At 29.9% G+C, this 23,733-nt stretch overlaps 4 protein-coding genes across 5 annotated transcripts; 2 read left to right on the top strand and 2 right to left on the bottom strand.

Annotated features, from left to right (window-relative positions):
• Positions 1-225: 225 nt before the first annotated feature.
• LOC123192382 (high mobility group B protein 14-like) lies at positions 226-3,307 on the top strand. Of its 2 annotated transcripts, XM_044604915.1 has the most exons (6): positions 232-391; positions 473-625; positions 1,514-1,571; positions 1,672-1,716; positions 2,829-2,909; positions 3,029-3,307. In XM_044604915.1, the coding sequence occupies exons 1-6, from the start codon at positions 336-338 to the stop codon at positions 3,083-3,085; spliced, it is 450 nt and encodes a 149-aa protein (XP_044460850.1). In that variant the 5' UTR covers positions 232-335; the 3' UTR covers positions 3,086-3,307. The 2 variants fall into 2 exon arrangements, with proteins under 2 accessions (XP_044460849.1, XP_044460850.1); XM_044604914.1 differs by having other exon boundaries at positions 226-625.
• Positions 3,308-10,540: 7,233 nt separating this feature from the next.
• On the top strand, positions 10,541-11,178 carry LOC123193756 (agamous-like MADS-box protein AGL29). The gene has a single exon (XM_044606843.1). It carries the CDS (start codon positions 10,560-10,562, stop codon positions 11,079-11,081), a length of 522 nt encoding a protein of 173 aa, XP_044462778.1. The 5' UTR covers positions 10,541-10,559; the 3' UTR covers positions 11,082-11,178.
• Positions 11,179-13,888: 2,710 nt separating this feature from the next.
• Positions 13,889-14,760, bottom strand: LOC123230325 (agamous-like MADS-box protein AGL62). Its single transcript, XM_044656499.1, has one exon. The coding sequence runs from the start codon at positions 14,733-14,735 to the stop codon at positions 14,073-14,075; it is 663 nt and encodes a 220-aa protein (XP_044512434.1). The 5' UTR covers positions 14,736-14,760; the 3' UTR covers positions 13,889-14,072.
• Positions 14,761-19,207: 4,447 nt separating this feature from the next.
• On the bottom strand, positions 19,208-19,972 carry LOC123230320 (agamous-like MADS-box protein AGL62). Its single transcript, XM_044656491.1, has one exon. The coding sequence runs from the start codon at positions 19,970-19,972 to the stop codon at positions 19,310-19,312; it is 663 nt and encodes a 220-aa protein (XP_044512426.1). The 3' UTR covers positions 19,208-19,309.
• Positions 19,973-23,733: the final 3,761 nt, after the last annotated feature.

Genomic DNA, 23,733 nt, shown 5'->3' with positions numbered 1-23,733 from the left:
TATAACGTAGAAAAGGAGTAGAAATTTTAAACTTGAAAGTAAAATGCTTGATCAAGATAGATTGTGAATAACATGTTAAGTCCTATTTAGAAATTTTATAAAGGATAAAATTGAATTTTAATTAGAAAATTGGGGGTACATGAAAACTAAAAATGACTGGCAATCGTACGCTGCGTTGTGTAATCACATTTCATCTCTCAAAACGCAGCGTTTAGTCTCCGTACTCTTTTGGTATGAGCAGTTGAACACACTGGCGATTCACAATTCAGAGACCGAGTCCACGAGTCGAGAGGCGATTCAAAGCAAAGCTCTCGAACCTCTGGAGTGAAGTAAAGATGGCGAAGAAAGCAAGGAAATCGCAGTCATCTTCAACTTCCTCAGCCTCCAATCAGTATAATCTTCTATTACTTTCTTCTCATGATTTTGTTTTATTTAACCAAACGGCATGTTACTTTGAAATATTCTGCACCAGAATGGTATTGAGAAGACGGCAGAGAGTAGTTAGCGGAGAGAAAGAGAGGAGCGCCAGCTCGGCAAGGAAGCTTTCAGTGAAGCATAAGAAGAAATATGATAAATTTGAGGCCAAGAAGCCTAAGAAACCCCCTACTGCTTTCTTCTACTTTTTGTATGTCCTTTTCTTTATTTGTTTATCTATTCATTTTTGGCGTCTATTTATTTTGTTACATTTATTCTTATTTATCTCAATGTTTGTCAGTTCATGGGAAATGTGGAAGAAGTGAAGTGGTAGTGTAGGATGAGATGAGAACTATTTCTGAAATATATTACTTAAATTGTTCATAAATTGGCTGGGTTTTGCCTATGCACACTAAAGGAAACTGAGTTTATAAGTTGTTAATTACGAGGAGAAGCTGAGTTAGTTTTGAGAGACTTGTCCTTCTTTAGTGAATTCTTTAGTTGTGTGCCGTCATGTGGTTGGGTGAATTTTAGTTAGCGATAAAGTAAACAATTAATTAAATCACCTAATTACATGATAATAGATAAGTTGGTACTATCAATCTATTAGTACATGTAGTATTACTTCATTGCATTAGGGTACAACTTGCATGATGATGTCAAAGCTCATCTCAGTGAGTAGTAAGTTCATCGATGTGCTTTTCTGGATAGATCTTCTGTTAGTGATCTCTCCTCATATCTCTTGTTATTTTCATCACTTATAACGGGGGAGTTTTTGCAGTGATGTTAAGATGAATTCACCTATTATGTTTTAGAAGCATTTTAAGTTAGTGCACCAAACTTTTCTCTATAAAATATATGGGGTGAATTTGCCTGGCTTTGCTCATGTTTCTTTCCATTGATTTAAATCACTCTTAATTACTTCTTAAGTTGTGTATGCTGGTAAATGATCAGTATTGCCTCAATTGAAGCATAATACTTGTAAACTGTTTCGCTCAATTGAAGCATGTTTCCTAGAGAAGTTGTTATCTGCTCTATGGAGAACCACTAATTTTATAGGATATCAATTTCTTAACCAAACTGTTATCTGATTTTCAAGGGAGGATTTTCGTAAAGAGTATCAAGAGCAGAACCCAAATGTCAAGTCAATGCGTGATGTATGTACTTTTTCCTGCAATCTATCACTTATGCTCTCTCTCTCTCTCTCTCTCTCTCTCTCTCTCATGGTAAATGAACTATATAATCTTTTGGTTTCAGATTGGCAAGGCATGTGGAGAGAAGTGGAAAACAATGACTTATGAGGTTTGTGTCGCTTGTGTTTAGTTCAGTATAATTTTAAGATTGGTGTATAGGATGAATGTGGTGCTTTTGTGGTACCACTTATAGATTGTCTCTAAGCATCTTCCCCCTTCTGTATTGCCTGGACTAATGCAATGTATTCATTTGAGCGTGTGAACTCAATAGGATTGTCTTGGATATTATGGATATAAGGGTTTCAAATAATCATCATTTTTATTTATTATTTAATCCCCTTAAATCATATTGTTCACATACAAAAATAAGTTCTGCTCGCTTTCATCAGTGTAATGGTTTATATTTTCTTCACTTTCAATATGTGATGTATCTTAATCTACCTCATTTCTGTTCAATGAACCGGGATTTTCATGTTAGCAAAAAATGTGAAGTTACTCCTCCCATTGATAGTATTTGTTTTCCTCTTGAACTTCATCTTATTGCAACATTTTATAGTTGCTTGTTAGTAATTCTGGTATGTTGTGTGACCTAGAATGTATATTCATTGTTTTGTTCTATTAGCAGAATGTTTTTGGCAATTTATCTGCTTTTGAGATTACTGGTACCTTTGCTAGTTTTCTGGGTTTATCTTAATAATCTACATTGGCCCTCTTGTATCTCTATTATATGCAGTAGTTTTCTTGGTAACTGAGTGTTGGGCATTCTGTTAATTTAAAGTAGCAATGAACAAGATGCTTTACGTAGGTTTTAGCAAACTCTTTTTTATTTGTCAGTTTAATAAGGAAGGAGTAAAAGTATGACCTTATGTTTCTTCTGTTATTAACTTAGACCATGCACATTGGTAAGATAGACTTTGGCAACAAACACCCAATTATTTAATTATTTTGTATATAAGGTGCATCATGTTATCTTCTATTTGCACAGCATGCGAACAAAATAAATGCTTTGGATGTACATTTTTAGCTGTGCACATGCATGTAATCACGAAAGTATAATTATAGTTTTCTTATTTTTGTTATTTTTAGATATTTCCTTGTAGCATATCCATTTTCAGACGAAAATATTAAAATATTATGATTTATTGCTTAATCTTTTACTTTGATTGAAAACATGGAAGTTGTTAGAGATGCTAACGTTGAATCTGTATTCTCTACCTGTAGGAAAAAGTTCAATATTATGATATAGCCACTGAGAAACGAGCAGAGTTTGACAGAGCCATGGCGGATTATATCAAAAGAAAGGTATCCACTAAGCATTTTCTTTGAATGTCATAAAAAGCTTGCTTCTTCTTTATTGTTTAATGTTCATCAGTTGCACACATAATATTAAGCAAATTATCTTCCATTATATGTTCTTGTAGGAAAGTGGTGAAGGTCAAGAAACTGAAGATGACTCTGAGTTTGATGAGTATGCTTAAGGATTGCTGTTGTAATTGAAGAACATCATTCCAATAGGAGTAGGAGGTACATGGGCTATTAGTTGTAATTGCATTATGGGGTCACCATGGATTGTCTTTTGCATTGATTATGTTAACGTCTGTATCATCATCATCTGTAAGTTACCATTCATCAGTTGCATTTAGGTCACTATGGTGTAAATATGACAGTTAATGTGATTAGAATCAAAGTTGTGTTCATGAGAGAATCCTCATTGACAGCAGAATATTAGTGAACAAAATACTCCACTTAAATGAGTTTATTACACTTTAAATTTCCAATAAAACTATGTGTACTTAAAATGAATACCAAATTGGATGTCTATAATGATGTGTTAGTAGATGATAGAGTGTTTTGAATTAAAGATAAACATCAAATTATATGGTGACATATTATCATTAGTACCTATTTTAAGTGCACATAGCACTACTCTTAAATTTATATTGGCTTGCTAGCAAATACAGGAACTGGAGGAGAAACATTGAAGGGGCTCCAAAATTGTGTACATTTTTACTGGAAACTAGATGTTTGTCACTATTTTCCTGAGGAATATGCAGCGTGAAAGATTTTTTTCCTCAGGTACAGCTATTCTATTAGCTGTCTTGCTTGGTGAATCACCTAAAACTTCTGACCTCTGCAACCATTGCAACAACATCATTCAGCTTTGTTAATTGCAGAGCTGACACCCTGTATTAAAAACATCATTGATACCCGTTCATATGTCTGAGAAATACAACTCTGGCAGCTCCAGCTGCAGTAGCCATTGGCACAGTAACAACACTTATTCCAAATGCACTCATATAGTCAATAGATTTGGTTGTCAAAATCGATGATACACACAACTTCACCAGCAGTGAGCAAACTGTGGTCTGCCTGGGAAAGCCTCAAAAGTTGCTTATAATTCATCCAAATATGGGCATTTCAGGAGACTGACAGAGAAACTTCAGGTATTGGTTGTTTGTCACGCATTTATTCTTCTCTCTCTCTCTCTCTTTTTTTTTTTTTTTTGGTTGGCTTCACCTTTCTGTTCCAGCAACTCTGCAAGTTGACATGGTAAATACACAGAAGCTAACTTTGCATCAAATGAATGAATCTCTTGAAGCAAATGGAGCGGTTTTAACATGATCACAGTGACTGATAAGAGTAACAGGCGGAAGAATCCTCTTAGTCTTCTTTGTTAGATTTGGTATCTGCATTAATTTACTCAGCAGAACTTAAAATTGCTTGTGTTGCTGCATTGCTTCCTATGGGAATGAGAATTGGTTTGGTTTTTCTCGCTTATTGCCTCTAGCAATTTCATACTGATCCTGCTGGCTCCTTGTCTTGGGGCCTTGCCTGCTTCTCACCAATACAGGCATCCCTGTGGTTTCTATCAGGTATCGGGAATAGGAAAAATGGCCAAGTCTGTTGCTATGATAATTGATATTTGTTCTAGGTTTCCTGTGGTTATTGTTTTACCAATACAATTGAGTTATGTGAATTTTGAGTCTCCTATTACTTCTACTATTGCCTTCATATTTACTAGGCAATTATGTCATATGTCCAGCTCTCGTTACAACCAGTCATTCGGAAGTGCAATGGGTTATTGGTTAGATTTTCAAATTTTGCTAGAGGTTCAGTGCTGGTAATGCAAACAATACGCCAGTGTTGCTAGAGATGAAAATATGGTGTCCATTGATGCCTGTAGCTGCCTGGACATAAGACAGTCAGGTTTACATTGAATTTCAACTTGATTCTAAAATTGGAAATAGAAAGAGTACTCCCAGTAGTCTAAACTCATAGTTATAATTATCCAGAAGATGAATCGGAGTTGAATATTTCACTTTGGAAAATTTTGTAATGGTCGATCCAAGTCTACCTTAACGTGTTGTGCTCTGCAGATGTAAGTTGATCCGGTCATGTTGGGTTAACGTAACGTGTTGGCTTGAATATTTCCTGCAACAGGAACAATAAGAAGACGGATTTTGGAAGTGTATGGACTTGATACTTCATATTATTGGGCTGTGTCTGAATTGTGTCAGCCTAGGTTTCGGATTACAGATTTACAATTTCAACTCAATTTAAATTAAAATTGTGTTAAAATCTTTCACTTCTAACTCAATTTAAATTATATTCGGATTGATTTGATACAATTTGAATTGATCTGAATCATTAATTATTTCTATTTGAGTACTTTTAGCATTTCAATTTTTCTCAAAATTGTCTAAAACTACTATTAACAAAACACATAATCTAACATTTTAACTTGTTTACAAATAATCTAAAAAATTATATACCAATGCCCTTAAAAAGATTATTTTGAAACTAGGCAACAGAGTTTCCCAGGCCAACGTTTCAATACCCACAGTATGAAATTGTAGTTTTTTTTTTTAATTTTTTTCTCCAGGCCGAGGCCAGTATACAACCAAAATAGGCTGGACAGCTTTCTAGGTGCCGAGTCAATTTTTATAATGAATTTCAATGGTGGAATTATTGAAACAAGGTCAACGTCTTATAGAATGGATTTTTTTTTTTTTTAATCGAAGCTTGAAATTTCTTGATATGAATGGTGTGAAAGGATGTAGCCTTATTTACAAAGAGAGAGAGATGGCAACAGACTGTCATTTGACTTCAATTGTACTAGCCTTATGATTTAAGATTCTAATTTATCAATGTTGGTCAGAACTCTTAATTGAACAAGAAGGGGATTTTCTATCTCTGTAATTGACTTCAAAATTGAGAATGAAGTTACCACTAGAAGGTTGAGTTGAGCCGATGGAAAAGTCCCACTTTGGGACAAAAAAGTTATATGAATGCAGTGGATATTAAAATTAAATTAGTTTTAACAATTGATATAAAAATATTGATCCACAACACTCTAAAGTTTAAAGGTATATTGATTTATATTATATACAAAGAGCTTAAAATTTTTTATCAAGTAAAAACACACTAAGACACTTATTAAGATGAGTTAAACTTGCAATTAGTTGAGTTGTTCTTACGAAGACAAATGTCAATAAGATTTTGAGTTATGGTTAATGATGGGCTCTTGGGTTGGAGCCATTGAGAGTGTTAGAATATATAGGTCACCTCATTGTTTAAATGTCAATCGGGCTTTTGTGGTTGGTAAGTTAGTTTAATCGATTGCATTTGAGGGAAGTGTCTGAATATACAAATATTTGTAGAATTATCTTAAATATTAGGGTGCGTTTGATTGAGAGTTATTAAATATTACTCTAGCAATTTTATCTTTTATTATTTATATTATTTTATTTAATTTATAAATAATAAAATATTCTAGTAATCTTTTATTACTAATTGTAATATGACAAATAATATAAAAGGTAATCTGATTACTATCCTTACTTTAAGTATTAAAATATTATCAATGTAATTTTGATCTTTTTACGGCAAAAATAATCTTATTTTTAATTAAAATAACAAATAAAATACAAAATATTTTAGAATAATTATATATAAAAGTAGTAAGATAATATACTAGTATTATTTTATTTCTTATAAAATAATATATTTTCAAAATAATCTTTTAATTTTAGTAATAAAATATTTTCAAAACCAAAGCCACTTTAGAGGTGATGTTAAAACACATAATGAATCTTGAACATGACCCTAACTGATCACACATTTGCACCGTTTTTGCCTGTTTATGAGATTGAACGACAGTTGAAAATAAATATTATTTTGCAGGCAACCGGCCAACTCAGTACAAATGACCGCCATGGAAGTGGTAATAGCTTGCTCAACAAAATAAGCATACATTTAATCAGCTATTTACAAGAAACCTATTTCTTCAACCCAACAGGAAGACAAAAAGATGAAAAGAATCAAGTCTAATAACGGGAAGAAAATTCATGTCAATTACTTAATAATAAGCATTAGCTCTATACATCCCATCATCAATAACCATAAGCAGATGAAAACAATCCAAAGTTGTGAACTTTTGAATGCAAATTAGCAGAGACTCAGCATTCTTTCTTACTTCTCCTTCATCAAGTACTGAACCAGATGGATCCAACACAAAAAGCCTTCTAATTGAAGAGATCTAAAGTAAATATAATACGCAGGGCAGGTCAGAAATGGCAGCCACAGCAAAGAAAGAAGAAACCAAGAGTGAAAGCCAAAACAACAGCTTCGAAAACAGAAACAAACTTGAAGAGAATGTCGTCAATGAAAGAAATTTGGAGATTGAGCCTCTTCCACTTCCCCAAGAACTTCCATCTCAATGACTCTCTCTTTATCAACCTCTTGAACATAACCCATCTCTTACTCTTCCTGCTACAGCTTCCCATCTTTATTATCACGATTTATGACGCTTTTTTGACCTTCACCTTCGTCTCCTTGGAGCTTCTGGTTTGGGCTGTTGTCGTTGTTGGCGTTATATAAGAGAGGGAAAGTTATATAATCTCCCTAACAAACACGGTTTAGGCGGAGATGGGGAGAGTTTCGGTATTCTGTAAAATAATAAGGGTGGTTTGGTAAATGTATTGGTTGGGGCAGGGGAATAACTGCTCCGCGTTCTGATGAGTCAAAATCAAGAAAGTTAGGTGACGTGCAGGAGGAAACTCCTCCGTTGTGAGGGCTACGTGCGCATCACAAAAGATACACGTTGACGTTATTTCCACCCATGTTTTTCATTCTTCCAAGCCCCCTCTCTACTCCTTTATATAGAATAAAATAATTTAAATGCAAAATGATTCAAATATTTAAATTTAAATTGGTTTAAATTAAATATAAAATAAAATTATTTTTTAACCAAATACTATTTTTATTTTAATTTGTTAATTTTTAATAAATTTTTTATATTTAAATTAATTTTAAATTAGATTTTATTTAGATTCAACCCTGTTTAAGTGAACAACAAAAGTGTCCCAAATTTGTATGTTCATGTTGTGACTTTTTTAAACTCAATTAAAAGATTGGCTTATAGTTTAATTGATCTAATTAGTCTGATCGATTAAATAAATCAATGATATTATAACAATATAATTTAAAATTTAAAATAAATTTTAAACTTGCTAACATTTGTATGATTATCAAACCAGTTTGATTAAACAATCCAACCACATGATTTAACCCAAAATTAATCTCACCTTATTACTAAAACAAATTTTACCCATAATTTGAACGGGATTTTTTTGTCAATGATCTCCAGTCCAGTCCAGTCCAGTACCCTAATATTCGATAAGCTGGCCAGCCAGACATTCAATCTAAGCTCCTGTATGTAAATTCAAACAAATGGCAGGCAAACACGTTCATGGCTATTGCGGGATAAAAAAACAAATCACAGAGAATCAACACAACATCAAAAGCAAAAGTTAGAATATGCCAGAAAAATACAGCAGGCAGGTCGGTACTTTCCAGGTCGAAAGTTTTCTCTGGGAATCTGGTTTTCTTTCGAGCTTTTCCAAAAGTCAGATTAAAGATGAGAGAATTTCACTTCCTTGAAGAACATTTTGCAATGAGATTGATGTAAGTCTGCTTTTGATAATCTTAGACCTTCTGTGGCTGGAGATTCCATTCGGTTCTATATATAATTGGGCGGTTAATGTATATATATATATTAAAAGGCTCGCTCAATTAGGGTTTGAAAATTATCTTTTTGTTGGCCTTTTAGACCTTGTTATAGATATATATATATATATATACATATCTTTTCTCTTGATGCTGTTCTTATTTTCTGTTATTTACAGTCCATGGTATCATAATCCAGCTGCTAATCTTTGGATAAAGGATTGTGAACACACTGATCTCCGAATCAATTTATGAAGAAATATTGTATTATTCTATTATCATCATTGATCTCCAATTCAATACTATATCCTCCACTATCATAACTAGCAAACAAGAATTACACAAAAATCCTAATAGAGCAAAATCCATTAACAAAAAATGGAAAATTCTTAAGATCAAAAAATGAGTTTAAATGTGTCAACTGGGTTCATTGAATCGGATCTAGCTTGTTCAAGCCCAATCAAAGAAATTTCAGTTTCAGGCTTCGTGCTTACTCATTTGGGCCTCATAATTTTAATTCAGGTCTGGTTCATGAAATTGAATCGGGCTTTGAGTCTTTTTCGGGTTATTTTTTGAATCAATCTCGAGTTATCTTTTTTAAATTAAAATCAATCTTAAGACATGCCTTGTTCAAACCCGACCTGGATCAAATGTCGTGCCACCCTAACTATTACACATTAATATTAGAATTGTAAATTAGTTTTATAAATCATGAAATTAATTATTTTTTTCACATGTACTACTGCTACAATTCACACTAATACTGCCGCTGCAAATTCAATAATCCCAATGGGGAAACTTAGAACAATTAATATTGCTCCATAATTTTAATTTCTAAATTAGATACAGTTACCCAAATAAAGAATGTAATGAATTAAAATTTTATTAATTATTTAAGGTTGATAGATTATTTACCTTAATTTCCCTTACCAATTTAGGGTGACATTATGATATCAGTTAGACTATCCATATATAAATATTAATACTTATATGGCAATAAAATCATATACAATTTATCAATTCAGGTTTAGAGCACCCACTATATTCATACCCCTCAAATTTTTGGTAAGAAATTATCAATTTATTAGTCCAGCTCCAAAAATGGTTGAAATTAAGGATGTTTAAAATTATTCAATAACTAAATCGAAATAATTTTCCGACAGAAAGATAAATTATTTGAAATTTTGGCTTGAATAGTGGTTTAAGAATATAAAAAAACCGAATTTCGATTCAATTATTGGTTTGTCTATTTTTTAAAACTGGTTAATTAAATCAAATCGATTTTAAAAAAATTAACATTAAAGTAATAAAGTAATGAAACTATTTTTAAAAAATAGAAAAAAAATATATAGTTTGATAATCTTTTGAAATTCGGTTCAAAACCAATTAATCAAACTTTTGGTTTGGTTAATTAGCATTTTTAGTTCAGTTTAAAACGATTAATCTATAAACTGGTTTGATTTCAGTTTATAATTTTCTCTGAATTGAAATTTTAATTTGATTTAAAATATTGTCAATCTTATTCGATTAACCAGTCTTAAAGACCCCTAATTGAAATTGTTCAACAGATTCATAGCTAGAGTTCCATGGAAAGCTACCATGTATATGGTAAAAACTTAAAAAAAGGTTAGCCGAAAATTAATTCAATTGCTTTATGAAATCTGATATTGTTTATCAGAATTAAATAATATATTGCCAAGAAAAAGCCCTAAAGATTGAATATGGCAAGAGTTAGGCTAATAAAGAAAGATTTTAAAATTCTTCCCATATTAGCAAAAGGAAATTCCATAGATGGAAGGAAATAAGGAATGAAATCCAATATTAGAAACATTGTGGAATGTGTACCCTTTATTCTGCAAATTTTTCACTATAAAATGCAATCAATAATAGGGTTTTACTCATCAATTTCATTACATTTCTCTATTCTCGAAGGCTTATAACATCATGGGTCGGAGAAAGATTGAGATGGAGATGGTGAAAGATAGCAACGCAAGGCAAGTCACCTTCTCAAAGCGTCGAAACGGGCTCTTTAAGAAGGCCAATGAACTTGCAACTTTATGCGCTGCTCAAGTCGCCATCGTTGTTTTCTCTCCCGGTGGAAAATCTTTCTCATTTGGAAACCCTAGTGTCGATGAAGTTACTCATCGCTATCTACATGAGGATTACACCATTCAGGTTGATCCTAAGCAACAGGCAAAAGTTGATAAACTTAACCAAGAACTCAATGAGGTGCATAGGGAACTTAACCTAGAGAAGAAACGAGGGAAGATGCTCGACAAGACTCTCAAAGAAAGTGGAGCAGCAAGAGCATTGGACATCAATAATCTTAACTATGATGAGCTCATGCAACTGAGGGCAAAGTTGGAGGAGCTTAAGAGGAATGTAAAAGGACATGTTAACGAAATTGAGGCGTCTTCTTCATTGCTAATGCTGAAAAAGTCTGGTGGTAGAGAAGATCATGATTAAGTTATGGTTTAAGCCGATAAAATAAATTGTGGAAATTATCATCTTCCTTTTATATGGCCTTCCATTATATGAATTAAAGCTAATTTATATTAAGAACTATCCCTGAAATCTTCTATCTTTGATTAATACTATTGGCAATTATTATATCCATCACATAAAATTTCATGGTGCTAACTAGTATTTTATGCATAAACATATTCAAAAATGCATGTTACACAGGATTTTTCCATTGATTATTGTCTAACGCACCCGAACACAAGACCTATTTTCTTTGATATTCATCATCTAGTGAAAGGAATTCATGGTGACAGAAATGATTAGCTTTAATCGGTAACTTTTTAACAATTTATAGTTGTATTTACATATATAGATGCATGGTACGTACACGCGCATGCAAATACGTGTATGCACGCGCGCACACACGTATGCAAACACATGCATACACGTATACAAAGCATGTGTGTATACATGCATACACGTACACACACGTGTGCATATGTGTAGACGTGCATACACGCGCATGCATGCAAAGGCATGTATTATGAATAATTTAATTTTTTTCCATAATTTTATAAAGATATAAGATTACAAGTTGAATAAGAAAATTAAAATGTAATTTTGTGTTAGATTCTTTGAATTTAATTAGTCCCTAGTGAATTTTATTATATTTATATGTATAAATGTGTAACATGCATGGGGAAGCAAATTGTTTGATGAATCCAATCACTTCCTCTATTCTCAATCTCATAGTGTATTTGTTTATATGAGTATAAAAAGGTGAAGAAAGAAATCTTCTCGATCTGTTTTTATTTTTTAATTAAGTGGACATATTTGCTTGGGTCATTTAATTTGGGCTTTTTTGTTCGTTATAATTTATTTTAATAATTAAAAAACTAATAAAATTATAAGTATCTAATTTTAAATATTTAATTAACTATTTACGTAAACCATTTCGCTACCCACTTAAAACTCCATTTTCTTAATTAAAACAAGTTCTATTAATTATTAGATGAAATCCCGATGATTCAGATTGAGTGTAACTAAGATAATGCTAGGCCTGGGCCAGTTCAAATTGGGTTTAGGTTAATATTTATGTTGGGTATTAGCCCATATTGCTTTTGGGATAGTTTCATTGGGCCCTTGTCCCTTTGATTGAAACAACCCAATTAAGTTGTTTTAATTTTTTTTTTGGGGCCATCTGATACTTGGTTTTTGGGACAAGATTTAAGGATTATTCAATTGGGTCATACAAATTAGTTATTTTAAAATTTGACTTCTACGGATATGAGTTTGATTTGATCTATCAGGTCATGTCCATGCTTGATTTGACCTTATGATAATCTATCCAAAACTATATAAATGATAATTGGTCTAAAATGAAAATTATTTTTGCGTCGATGTTAGATATACGAGATAATATTATACAAGTAATAATTGGCCCAAAGGAAAATTATTTTTGTATCAATGTTAGAGATGTGAGATAATACAATACAAATAATAATAGGCTCAAAGGAAAATTGTCTTTTTCCTTAGTGTTATCCATAGATTGGTAAGAAAGAAGTCTAATCTTAGACATTTTCATATATCAAGCTAATGCTAGATCATATAAATCTAATAAAGGAAAACGGGATTTATGAGTAATTAGTTCTTATATTGTTGGATATTCAGAAATATCAAGAGACTCTAAATTGTGTAATTCATCCAACATATCATTTATTGAGATGGTAAATGTCAAATTTATCGAGGATATTGAAAATAAAATATTAAACTTAAGAATTTTGTTTTTAAGGAGGAATATGTTAACATTACTATAGTAGCAATTGATAATGATGAGTGTTTACCTCTATCGTTTTAAAGAGAGTAAATATGGATTATTAATGTTTTCATAAGTATCCTTCTACTCATGAAGAGGAAAATACTCTTATTCATGCGGAGAAATTATAACAACTTTAATAGAAATTTTCATTGTATGGATCTTTTCGGGAGAGGAAATTAATAATTTTAAATAATTATGTTGTTTATCTCAAAAAACATGAGTTTGATATAAGATTACATATGATAATATGAGAATACTATTTTTGACCCCAAAAAAAAAACCTTATGTGGCTATTGTAAATACTACAATAACGCATTCATTAATTTTTGAAAAATTTTTGTGACATTTATAATTGTCATTAAAAACATTAATAATTGACGGGAATAAGATATTTTTAAGTTTTTAATTGTAATTGTAAATACCAATATAAATTAAGATAATTACTCTTTAAAGACAATTACAAATGTCGGTATAAATTATGATAGTTAATATTTAATGAAAATTACGAATGTTGAATGAAATTATGATAGTTACTTTTAATGACAATTGTAAATGCCAGTATAAATTATAAAGTTATTATTTAATAGAAGTTGTAAATACCGATATAAATTATTATAGTTACTATTCAATAACAATTGTAGATGCCACTAAAATATATATTAACTAACTTTTGAAAAAATAAGGAATTAATTTAGTGGCAATTCTAAATGCCACAAAGAACTGTCACAATATCATAGACCTTTTACCATAATTATTTTGTATTTATACTAACACTGCAAAATTAGTGGCCTTTAAATGCCACTAAAGCTCATAAAAAATGCTACTAAACATTATTTTTATACAACTTCAATGGAGAATATAACAATGAATTTCACAGTTACTGATATCCTTTTATCTTTAGATTTAGTTTTACACCTTTTAATTTATTAACCTTTATCATAATTATTAAAATTCATTTAATTTTCCTAACACAAGACATTTGCAAACTTCATTAATAAATCACTTTATTGAATACTTCATACGACATATGAATCACCAAAAATCTAAGTTGAAAGTAGGAACTCGTCGATTAATTTATTAGGTCTTGACTTAAAAATACATAAGATAAAAACACTAAAAAAGATCCACAACACAACAAACCAACAAAAATAACACTATCACAACATGATTATTATTTAGAATTGATTTGGGAGGAAACCACCATAATTTTGAGGAAAGAAACTATGAGATGGATCTGTTGTAGTTGTATTGTTCACCGAAAAAGGGTTTATTGTTTGGTTTGGATTCGGTGGAGGAGCCATAAATGAAGAAGAGGCACCGAGATCACCACCGGTCTTGATACATATTTCATTTAACAAACTTTTCTCTAACTCATCCAAAGTGGCATGTATTTGGTGGAGCTCCTTCATGTTAAGTTGATCAATTGGAGTATCCCACCATCCTTGAGTTTCCATTCCATTCCTCATTTCCTTCAACAACTTCCCTCGCTCCTCCTCGGCCTCAAGTTGGTTGAGGAAGTTGTTGTAATCCTGATTCAATTTATCAATTCTCTCATTATGGCGAGCCTCAAGCTGAAGGTGAGTTGGGTCACCTTTTGGTGGCTGCCCACCCATGAAGCGGTTTGTCACAACTTCAATGGATGGGTGACCAAAGGAGAAAGCTTTTCCAGTTGGTGAAAACACCACTACTCCTACTTCAACCCCAGTAAGAGTCACAAGTTCACTTGCTTTTTTATAGATACCAGATTTACGTTTTGAGAAAGTGATCAACCTGGCTTTTTCTTTTTCAATTATCTTCATCTCAACTTTTTGCTTTCCTTTAGTCTTTTTGGTTGCCATTGCCAAAATTTTAATGTTGGCTTTGATCTTTGGTTTTCTTTTTTTTTTTGGGTGTTTGGTAAGCTCTGTGTTTTCATGTATATATAGGTGGAATTGCTCAGTGACAATTAAATTCCATTGGTCATTCAAATATAGATTTTTATTATGCTTTTATCTCTAAATCATTCAATCTTATTGGTCAATTATCTCTTGATTTTTCTCAAAAATATATATACATATTTATATTTTAATTTATTTCTTATGACATTTAAAATTTGTCGTCATCGATAAATGTATTGAATTAAATATGATAAAGACAAGTTAACTATTTTATGCAATATCGTGACATGTTTTCGATCGATCAAATATATTAGAATATAAATGTTAATTTTATATAAATATAAAATATATATTTTTCTTTCTCAAACACTCAAAACATGTGAAGTGTAAAACATTAATTATAAAAATTACCAAAAATAGAACATTAATTAAAATGTATTAAGAGATGTGACAAAAACCAATAAAAAAATGCCATGTGTATCCTAATATTAATGCAAAATTTAATTCCTATTACCAAAGAGTCAACTGCATCTATCACCACCTCTCATCCTTAATGATGGTCAGAGAATCACCATACACCTTATAATACATATTAAATCTCTTACTTTTTTTGCCCAACCAAGTTTTGATCTTATTAAAGAGTTAGTTTGTGGTTTGATGACTAGTTATACAAATAAGTAACGTCAGTTTGATATTATTAGAATTTTATATAATATATATTAGATAAAATTTAGAAATAAATATTTCAGACAGATTGTATATATATCCAATCAAAATTCCGAAACTGAAGTTCGAATATTGTTTTTGACAAATATTAATGTAAGGAAGAGACTTTTCGAATAATCAGTTTAAAGAAAGAATAAAACTGTGTACTAACTAATATATACAATTTGAGATGATAACATGTAAGTGGGATAATATGATCGTTTATTTTTTATTTTTTAAAATCATCGAATTACGTATTGTTTCATTAGTATATATAGACAAATTTGTTTGTACGTAACTCTTAAAAAGATATTAGAGCAAATTAAGGTGAAAAGTTTAAGCTTGTGTAACACAATTTTCTTAAAACATATTTGCCTTCTTCACTTGAGTGCACAAGGGTTTACACAACGTTTATGTTACACGATACAAACAACAGAGGAATAATAAGAGATACTTTACTTTTCTATTTAGGAAATTTTGATGTGGATTGTTATAGAAAGGCTTGGACCTCTCTTATTGGACATTTTGCAGAACCCAATTTTAACAAGTCCAAAATTGATGTAGCCGTATTGTCCAACTCCCGCAGCCATGGCCATGAAGAATGGAATTGATTTGAACTAGTTGGTTTGCTTGGTCAGGTTCCATTACGGTTATGGTACTCATATTAAAAGCTTATATTTTTTTATATGAGATTCAAATCTTAAATCTTGTACTTAAGATTATAATATATTATTATGTTTGGCATGACCTTTCTCCCTCTTCTTACCATATTTTTTCATACTTCCAATTCTCTAACCAACTTCAAGTCTCATACTTTACAGTTGAGATTATACACATATTATCAAGGTTAATACTATCCTTGATTAATACTATTGGCAATTATCATATCCATTATATAAAATTTCGTGGTTCTAATTAGTATTTTATGCATAAACATATTCAAAAATACACGTTATATAGGATTTTTCTATTGATTATTGTCTAACACACCCAAACACAAGGCCTATTTTCTTTGATGTTCATCATCTGGTGAAGAGAATTCATGGTGACAGAAATGATTCACTTTAATCGATAACTTTTTAACAATTTATAGTTGTATCTACATACACAGATGCATAGTATGTATATGCCTATACAAATACGTGTATGCACGTGCATACACAAATATGCAAACACATGCATACACGTATACACACGTGTGCGTGTATACATGCATACACATACACACACATGTGTATACGTGTAGACATGCATACACATGTATACATGCAAAGGCATGCATTATGAATAATTTAATTTTTTTTTCCATAATTTTATAAAGATATAAGATTACAAGTTGAATAAGAAAATTAAAATGTAATTTTGTGTTAGATTCTTTGAATTTAATTAGTCCCTAGTGAATTTTATTATATTTATATGTATAGAAGTGTAACATGCACCGGGGAGGCAAATTATTTGATGAATCCAATGGCTTCTTCTATTCTCAATATCAATGTATTTGTTTGTACGAGTATACAAGGTGAAGAAAGAAATCTTCTTGATCTGTTTTTTTTTTTTTTAAATTAAGTTCGTCGTGTTGAAGTGGACATATTTGCTCATTTAATTTGGGCATTTTTTTCCTTTTCGTTATAATTTATTTTAATAGTTAAAAAATTAATAAAATTATATAGAAAATATATATTCATATAATTAAATAATTTTAAATTAAATATAAAATATATATCTAATAATGATATATCATTTGGATAACCACTTAAACTCCATTTTTTTTAATAAAACAAGTTCTACTAGTTATTGGATACAATCGCGTTGATTCAGATTGAGTGTAACTAAGATAATACTGGGCCTGGGCCAATTCAAATTGGGTTTACTTTTTTTTTTTGTTGGGCATTAGCCCATATTTCTCTTGAGATATTTACATCGGGCCCATATCTCTTTGATTGAAACAACCCAATTAAGTTTTTTTTTTTTTTTTTTATCATCTAATAATTAGTTTTTGGGTCAAAATTTAAGGATTGTTGAATTGGGTCATACAAATTAGTTATTTTTAAATTTGACTTATACGAAAATGAGTTAGATTTGATCTACCAGACCATGTCCATGCTTGATCCGGCCTTGTGATAGTCAGTTCAAAACTTTATAAATAATACTCAGTTTTAAAAGAAGATTGTTTTTGCATCAATGTTAGATATGTGAGATAATATAATACAAAAAACAAAAATATCGGCTCGAAGGAAAATTGTTTTTGCATCAATGTTAGAGATGTGAGATAATACAATACAAATAATAACCGGTCCAAAGGAAAATTGTTTTTGTCCTTGGTGCTACCCATGGAATGGTAAGAAAGAAGCCTAATCTCAGACATTTTTATATATGGGGTTGTCCAACTAAGCCTAGACCATATAAATCTAAGAAAATAAGATGAGATTCATAAACAATTAGTTCCTGGATTGTTGGATATTCAGAAAGATCAAGAGACTTTAAATTACGTAATTCATCTAATAAATCATTTATTGAGATAGTGAATACCAAATTTATCGAGGATATTGAAAATAAAACATTAAACTTAAAAATTTTGTCTTTAAGAAGGAATACGTAAACATTACTAAAATTGTTATTTATAATTATGGGGTGTTTACATCTATCATTATAAAAGGAGTAAACATGGACTATCAGTGTTTTTTTAAACATCCTCCTAATCATGAGGAGGAAAATACTGTCATTCATCTAAAGGAAACACAATAACTTCAATAAGAATTTCTATTGTGTAGATCCATTATGGTGAGAAAATTAACAATTTTAAATGATTATGCTATTTATCTCCAAAACCATGAGTTTAATATAAGATTAGATATGAAATCTAAAAAATAATTATTGACAAAAAAAAAAAGCTTATGTGGCTACTATAAATGCTACAATAACGAAGTCATTAATTTTTGTAAAACTTTTGTGATGTTTACAATCTCCATTAAAAACATTAATAACGGGTGAGAATAATATATTTTTAAGTTTTTAATGGCAATTACAAATACTAGTATAAATTAAGATAGTTGCTTTAGCATAAATTATGACAATTAATATTTAATGACAATTGCGAATGTTAAATGAAATTATGATAGTTACTTTTAATGACAATTGTAAATGTCCGTATAAATTATAAAAGTTATTTTTTTATGACAATTACAAATACTAATATAAATTATGATAGTTACTATTCAATAACAATTATAAATGCCGCTAAAATATATATTAACTAACTTTTGAAAAAATAAGAAATAAATTTAGTGGCACTTTTAAATGTCACAAAGAATTGTTACAATATCATCAACCTTTTACCGCAATTATTTTGTATTTATACTGGCATTGCAAATAAATGTTGTTAAAACTTATATTGACACATAATTTAATAATATTTGTCTACATGTTGGTAGAAATATTAATGGCATTTAAATGCCAATAAAGCTCATAAAAAATGCTACTAAATATTATTTTTATTATAGTGATTTTTCGTGTATTCAAATGAGAATATAACATAAGATATCTTTTAACCTTTAGATCCTTTAGTTTTACACCCTTCAATATATTAACCTTTATCATAATTATTAAAATTCATTCAATTTTCCTAACACAAGACATTTGCAAACTTAATTAATAAATCACTTCATTGTATATTTCATACGACATGTGAATCACCAAAAATTTAAGTTGAAGTAGAACTTGTCGGTTAATTTATTAAATTATGACTTAAAGATACATAAGATAAAAATATTGAAGATGATCCACAACACAACAAACCGACTAAAATAGCACTATCACAACATGATTATTATTTAGAATTGATTTGGGAGGAAACCATCATAGCTTTGAGGAAATAAACTATGAGATGGACCTGTTGCAGCTAGATTGTTCACTGAAAAAGGGTTTATTGTTTGATCTGAATTCGGTGGAGGAGCTATAAATGAAGAGGAGGCACCAAGATCACCACTAGTCTTGATACATATTTCGCTTAACAAACTTTTCTCCAACTCATCCAAAGTGGCATGTATTTGGTGGAGCTCATTCATGTTAAGTTGATCAACTGGAGTATCCCACCATCCTTGAGTTTCCATCCCATTCCTCATTTCTTTCAACAACTTCCCTTGCTCCTTCTCGGCCTCAAGTTGGTTGAGGAAGTTGTTGCAATCCTGATTCAATTTATCAATTCTCTCATTATGGCGAGCCTCAAGCCGAAGGTGAATTGGGTCAACTTTCGGTGGCTGCCCACCCATGAAGCGGTTTGTCATAGCTTCAATGGATGGATGACCAAAGGAGAAAGCCTTTCCAGCTGGTGAAAACACCACTACTCCTACTTCAGCCCCAGTAAGAGTTACAAGTTCACTCGCTTTTTTATAGATACCAGATTTACGTTTTGAGAAAGTGATTAACCTATCTTCTTCTTTTTCAATTCTCTTCATCTCAATTTTTTGCTTTCCTTTGGTCTTCTTAGTTGCCATTGCCAAAGTTCTAATGTTGGCTTTGATCTTTGATTTTTTTTTTTTTTGGTGTTTGGTAAGCTCTATGTTTTCATGTATATATAGGTGGAATTGCTCAGTGACAATTCAATTCCATTGGTCATTCAAATAGAGATTTTTATTGTGTCTTTATCTCTAAATCATTCAATCCTATTGGTCAATCATCTCTTGATTTTTCCAAAAAAAAAAATTGATATTTATATTTATTTCTTATAATATTTAAAATTTGTCATCGATAAATGTATTGAATTAAATATGATAAAGACAAATGATCTATTTCATGCATCTTAACATGTTTTCGATCAATCAAATATATTAAAACACAAATGTTAATTTTATATATATATATAAAATATTTTTCTCTCTCAAACACTCAAAACATGTGAAGTGTAAAACATTAATTATAAAAATTATCAAAAATAGAACATTAATTAAAATATATTAAGAGATGTGTCAAAAACCAATAAAAAAATGTCATGTGTATCCTCATATTAATGCAAAATTTAATTTTTATTAGCAAAGAGTGAGCTGCCTCTATCATCACCACTCATTCTTAATAATGACTAGAGAATCACCATAAAATTAAATTTAATACTCTATAATGCATATTAAATCTCATACTATTTTTGCCCAACCAGGTTTTGATCTTATCAAAAAGTTAGTTTGTGGTTTAATGACAAGTCATACAGATAAGTAATGTCAATTTGATATTTTTAGAATTATATATAATATATATTAGATAATATTTAAAAATAAATATTTCAGACCGATTATATATATGCCCAATCATAGATCCAAAACTTAAGTTCGAATATTGTTTATAGCAAATATTAATGTAAGGAAGAGACTTTTCAAATAATTAGTTTAAAAAAAGAACTAACTAATATATACAATTTGAGATGATAACATGTAAGTGGGATGATATGATTATTTATTTTTTACTGTTCAAAATCATCCAATCATATATCGTCTCATCAACATGTATAAACAAATTTGTTTGTACATAACTCTTAAAACATATTTGCCTCTTTCACTTGAGTGCATAAGGATGTTTATCTTACAAGATACAACCGAAAGGAGAATAATAAGAGAGACTTCACTTTTCTATTTAGTAAAATTTGATGTGGATTGTCACAGAAAGGCTTGGGCCTCTCTTACTGGACATTTTGCAGAGCCCAATTTTAGCAAGTTCGAAACTGATGAAGCCATATTGTCCAACTCCCACAGCCATGGCCATGAAGACTGTAATTGAATTGAATTAGTTGGTTTGCTTGGTCAGGTCCATTTCGGTATGGCACTCATGTTCAAAGCGTATACCTTTTTTTTTATATAAGATTCAAATTTTAAATCTTGTACTTGAGATTATAACATTTTACGATGTTTGGCATGACTTTTCTTCCTCTTCTTATCATATTTTTCTATACTTTCAATTTTCTAACCAACTTCAAATCTCATATTTTATAATTAAGATTATGTACATATTATCACGGTTAATACAACTCTTCATCTTTTCCTCACCATTTTTGCTCTGTTTTTAATTCTCTAATCATACTATTTTTTTCTCTGTCTCTAATTCTCTAATCATCATTTATATGAATTTTAGGAGAATCATACTTAAAAAATTAAATATTAAAATTAGAAATTTTAAAGTCATATAAACTTTATACTAAAAACTCATATTTTTTAGTGTAAGATCTAAATCAAATACTTTATATTTGAGATCGTAATAGATCATCATATGTACATAATATATTGTAATATTGATAACAAATAATATGAATCTAAAAAAAACCATACTTTATAAATTAACTTTTGTGATTAGAGAATCTAAAGTAATACAAAATCTATATAATTTTCCATTTGAAATTCAAGTCTCAAATAGTAACAACTGTCTCTTAATTTTGTTGTTAATAATAATTTGAGTTACTTGTCAACGGAGAATGCACGTGATCAATACTTTGAATTTCTCTTTTCTTTCTATAGAAGTCAAAGATTTGAATATCTTAGTATACAAAAATTAAGCAATGAATTTGATTATATATACATATATATATATATATATATATATATATATATATATATATATATATATATATATATATATATATATATAGATTTTTATATAATTTGGATATATAAATAATATATCATAATGTGATTAAATGATTTTGAATCAAAGATAAAATAATATTAATTATATGATCACACGACATTTATGTATTCATGTTATATATCAAATATATATATATTATTGCTATTTGATTATTGGTTTCTCTTCATATTACAAAATGTGCTCAATACTGTCATTAAATTCAATGTTATCAGGGTCAACCAGCTGGAATAAAGGAGAGACAAGAAAGGGAGCGAGATTTATGTTGAAGCAGGAGGAAGGCAAAGGCTACTCTACCGTTGGATAAGCATTGATTTTCCCAAAGGAACTTCATAAATTTTAACATTCATCTTTCAACTTCAAGAAACCATGACTTAAATATGAAATCTACAACTTTACAATTGTTTTCTTCATTTACAAACTTCAAATTTTTTAGAATTTTGAAATTGGGAAATTTGGCAAAGAGTGAAATATTTTCTCTCACAAGGTTTGGGAAATGTAAGTTTCCATCACTTGAATTCTTAAAACTACAAACTCCAACCCAAAACATAAACTTTGTTAAAAAAAAAAAAAAAGAAGAAAGACTAATGTTAGAAGGACAAAAAAGTCATATTAGTTTTTTAAAATTTTGAAAACATGAAAAAAAAAAAAAAAGTCAGCTTTGGATCGCACTAGCCTTGGTGCTATACAGTAAGATTGCATCTCTTAAGGTATATAACAAAAGGTATAATCTAGACAAAATCACACTAAATGGGGTGTGATCAGACAAGATTGCATTGGAGTTGTGATTTCAACGATCAAATTACACATTTGTGATTTTATTGAATTGGGCTTAATCCAACTAAGTTAGGTGCAATTTTTTTTGGTAATGAGAAATGTTATTTGAATTGAATGACTTTTTTTGGGATGAGTCTAACATATTAAGTAGGTCAAATCTCGAATCTAATAATTAGATTTATAGTTATTAGTATCTTATAATATACAATACGTATTTCATAAAATGATATAATACAAGAAAAAAATGATACGTATCATAAAATATATTAAATTAATACGATACAGTAAACGTATCTTATGATATGATACATTTTATTAATATGAATTGATAAATTTAAAAAAAAAAAATGATATAATAAAAACATATATAAAAATTTTAAAATTTATAAGAGTGTTTGTAATATTTTTTAAAATGATAATGTCTTAATTATAATTTTTTATTATTTTATTATTTAAAAATTATATAATATAATATATGATTCGATTACTATAATTGAGTTCACAACTACTGTACTAAGCAATTTAAAGTCGGCCTAATATTGCATTAATAAGTTTCGAACCCAAAACCTCTCGGATTCCATGCTTACTATTAATTTAATCTTCAAGGGGCAAACAAAATAAACCTGGTGTAATTGCATTACACCTTGACTAGTGTAATTCAATTCGAATTTGGTCTAATCATCAATGGCCACTTTCTAAGGCAATATAATAATATCCCTATTTGACATAACTCTTTGCTAACAAAGTTGTCTTTCAGGGAGTTTAATAGTTCAAGGATTGAAAATTATAATAATATTCCAAGAACCTGGTGGGAAATAGACAAAAGCGAGAGTCCATTGAATGGAGACTTAGAATG

The sequence above is a fragment of the Mangifera indica genome, chromosome 12 (assembly GCF_011075055.1).
Source record: "Mangifera indica cultivar Alphonso chromosome 12, CATAS_Mindica_2.1, whole genome shotgun sequence".
In the NCBI taxonomy this organism is placed as follows: Eukaryota; Viridiplantae; Streptophyta; class Magnoliopsida; order Sapindales; family Anacardiaceae; genus Mangifera; species Mangifera indica.
This window is presented reverse-complemented; position numbering and strand designations above follow the sequence as displayed.

Bases quoted from the DNA above. Each gene is read 5' to 3' on its own strand.
- LOC123230320 (XM_044656491.1), bottom strand. From the start codon at position 19,972: ATGGCAACTAAGAAGACCAAAGGAAAGCAAAAAATTGAGATGAAGAGA.
- LOC123193756 (XM_044606843.1), top strand. From the start codon at position 10,560: ATGGGTCGGAGAAAGATTGAGATGGAGATGGTGAAAGATAGCAACGCA.
- LOC123230325 (XM_044656499.1), bottom strand. From the start codon at position 14,735: ATGGCAACCAAAAAGACTAAAGGAAAGCAAAAAGTTGAGATGAAGATA.
- LOC123192382 (XM_044604914.1), top strand. From the start codon at position 336: ATGGCGAAGAAAGCAAGGAAATCGCAGTCATCTTCAACTTCCTCAGCC. The intron at 626-1,513 runs GTATGTCCTTTT...CTGATTTTCAAG, and splicing joins ACTGCTTTCTTCTACTTTTT to GGAGGATTTTCGTAAAGAGT. The intron at 1,572-1,671 runs GTATGTACTTTT...TTTTGGTTTCAG, and splicing joins ATGTCAAGTCAATGCGTGAT to ATTGGCAAGGCATGTGGAGA.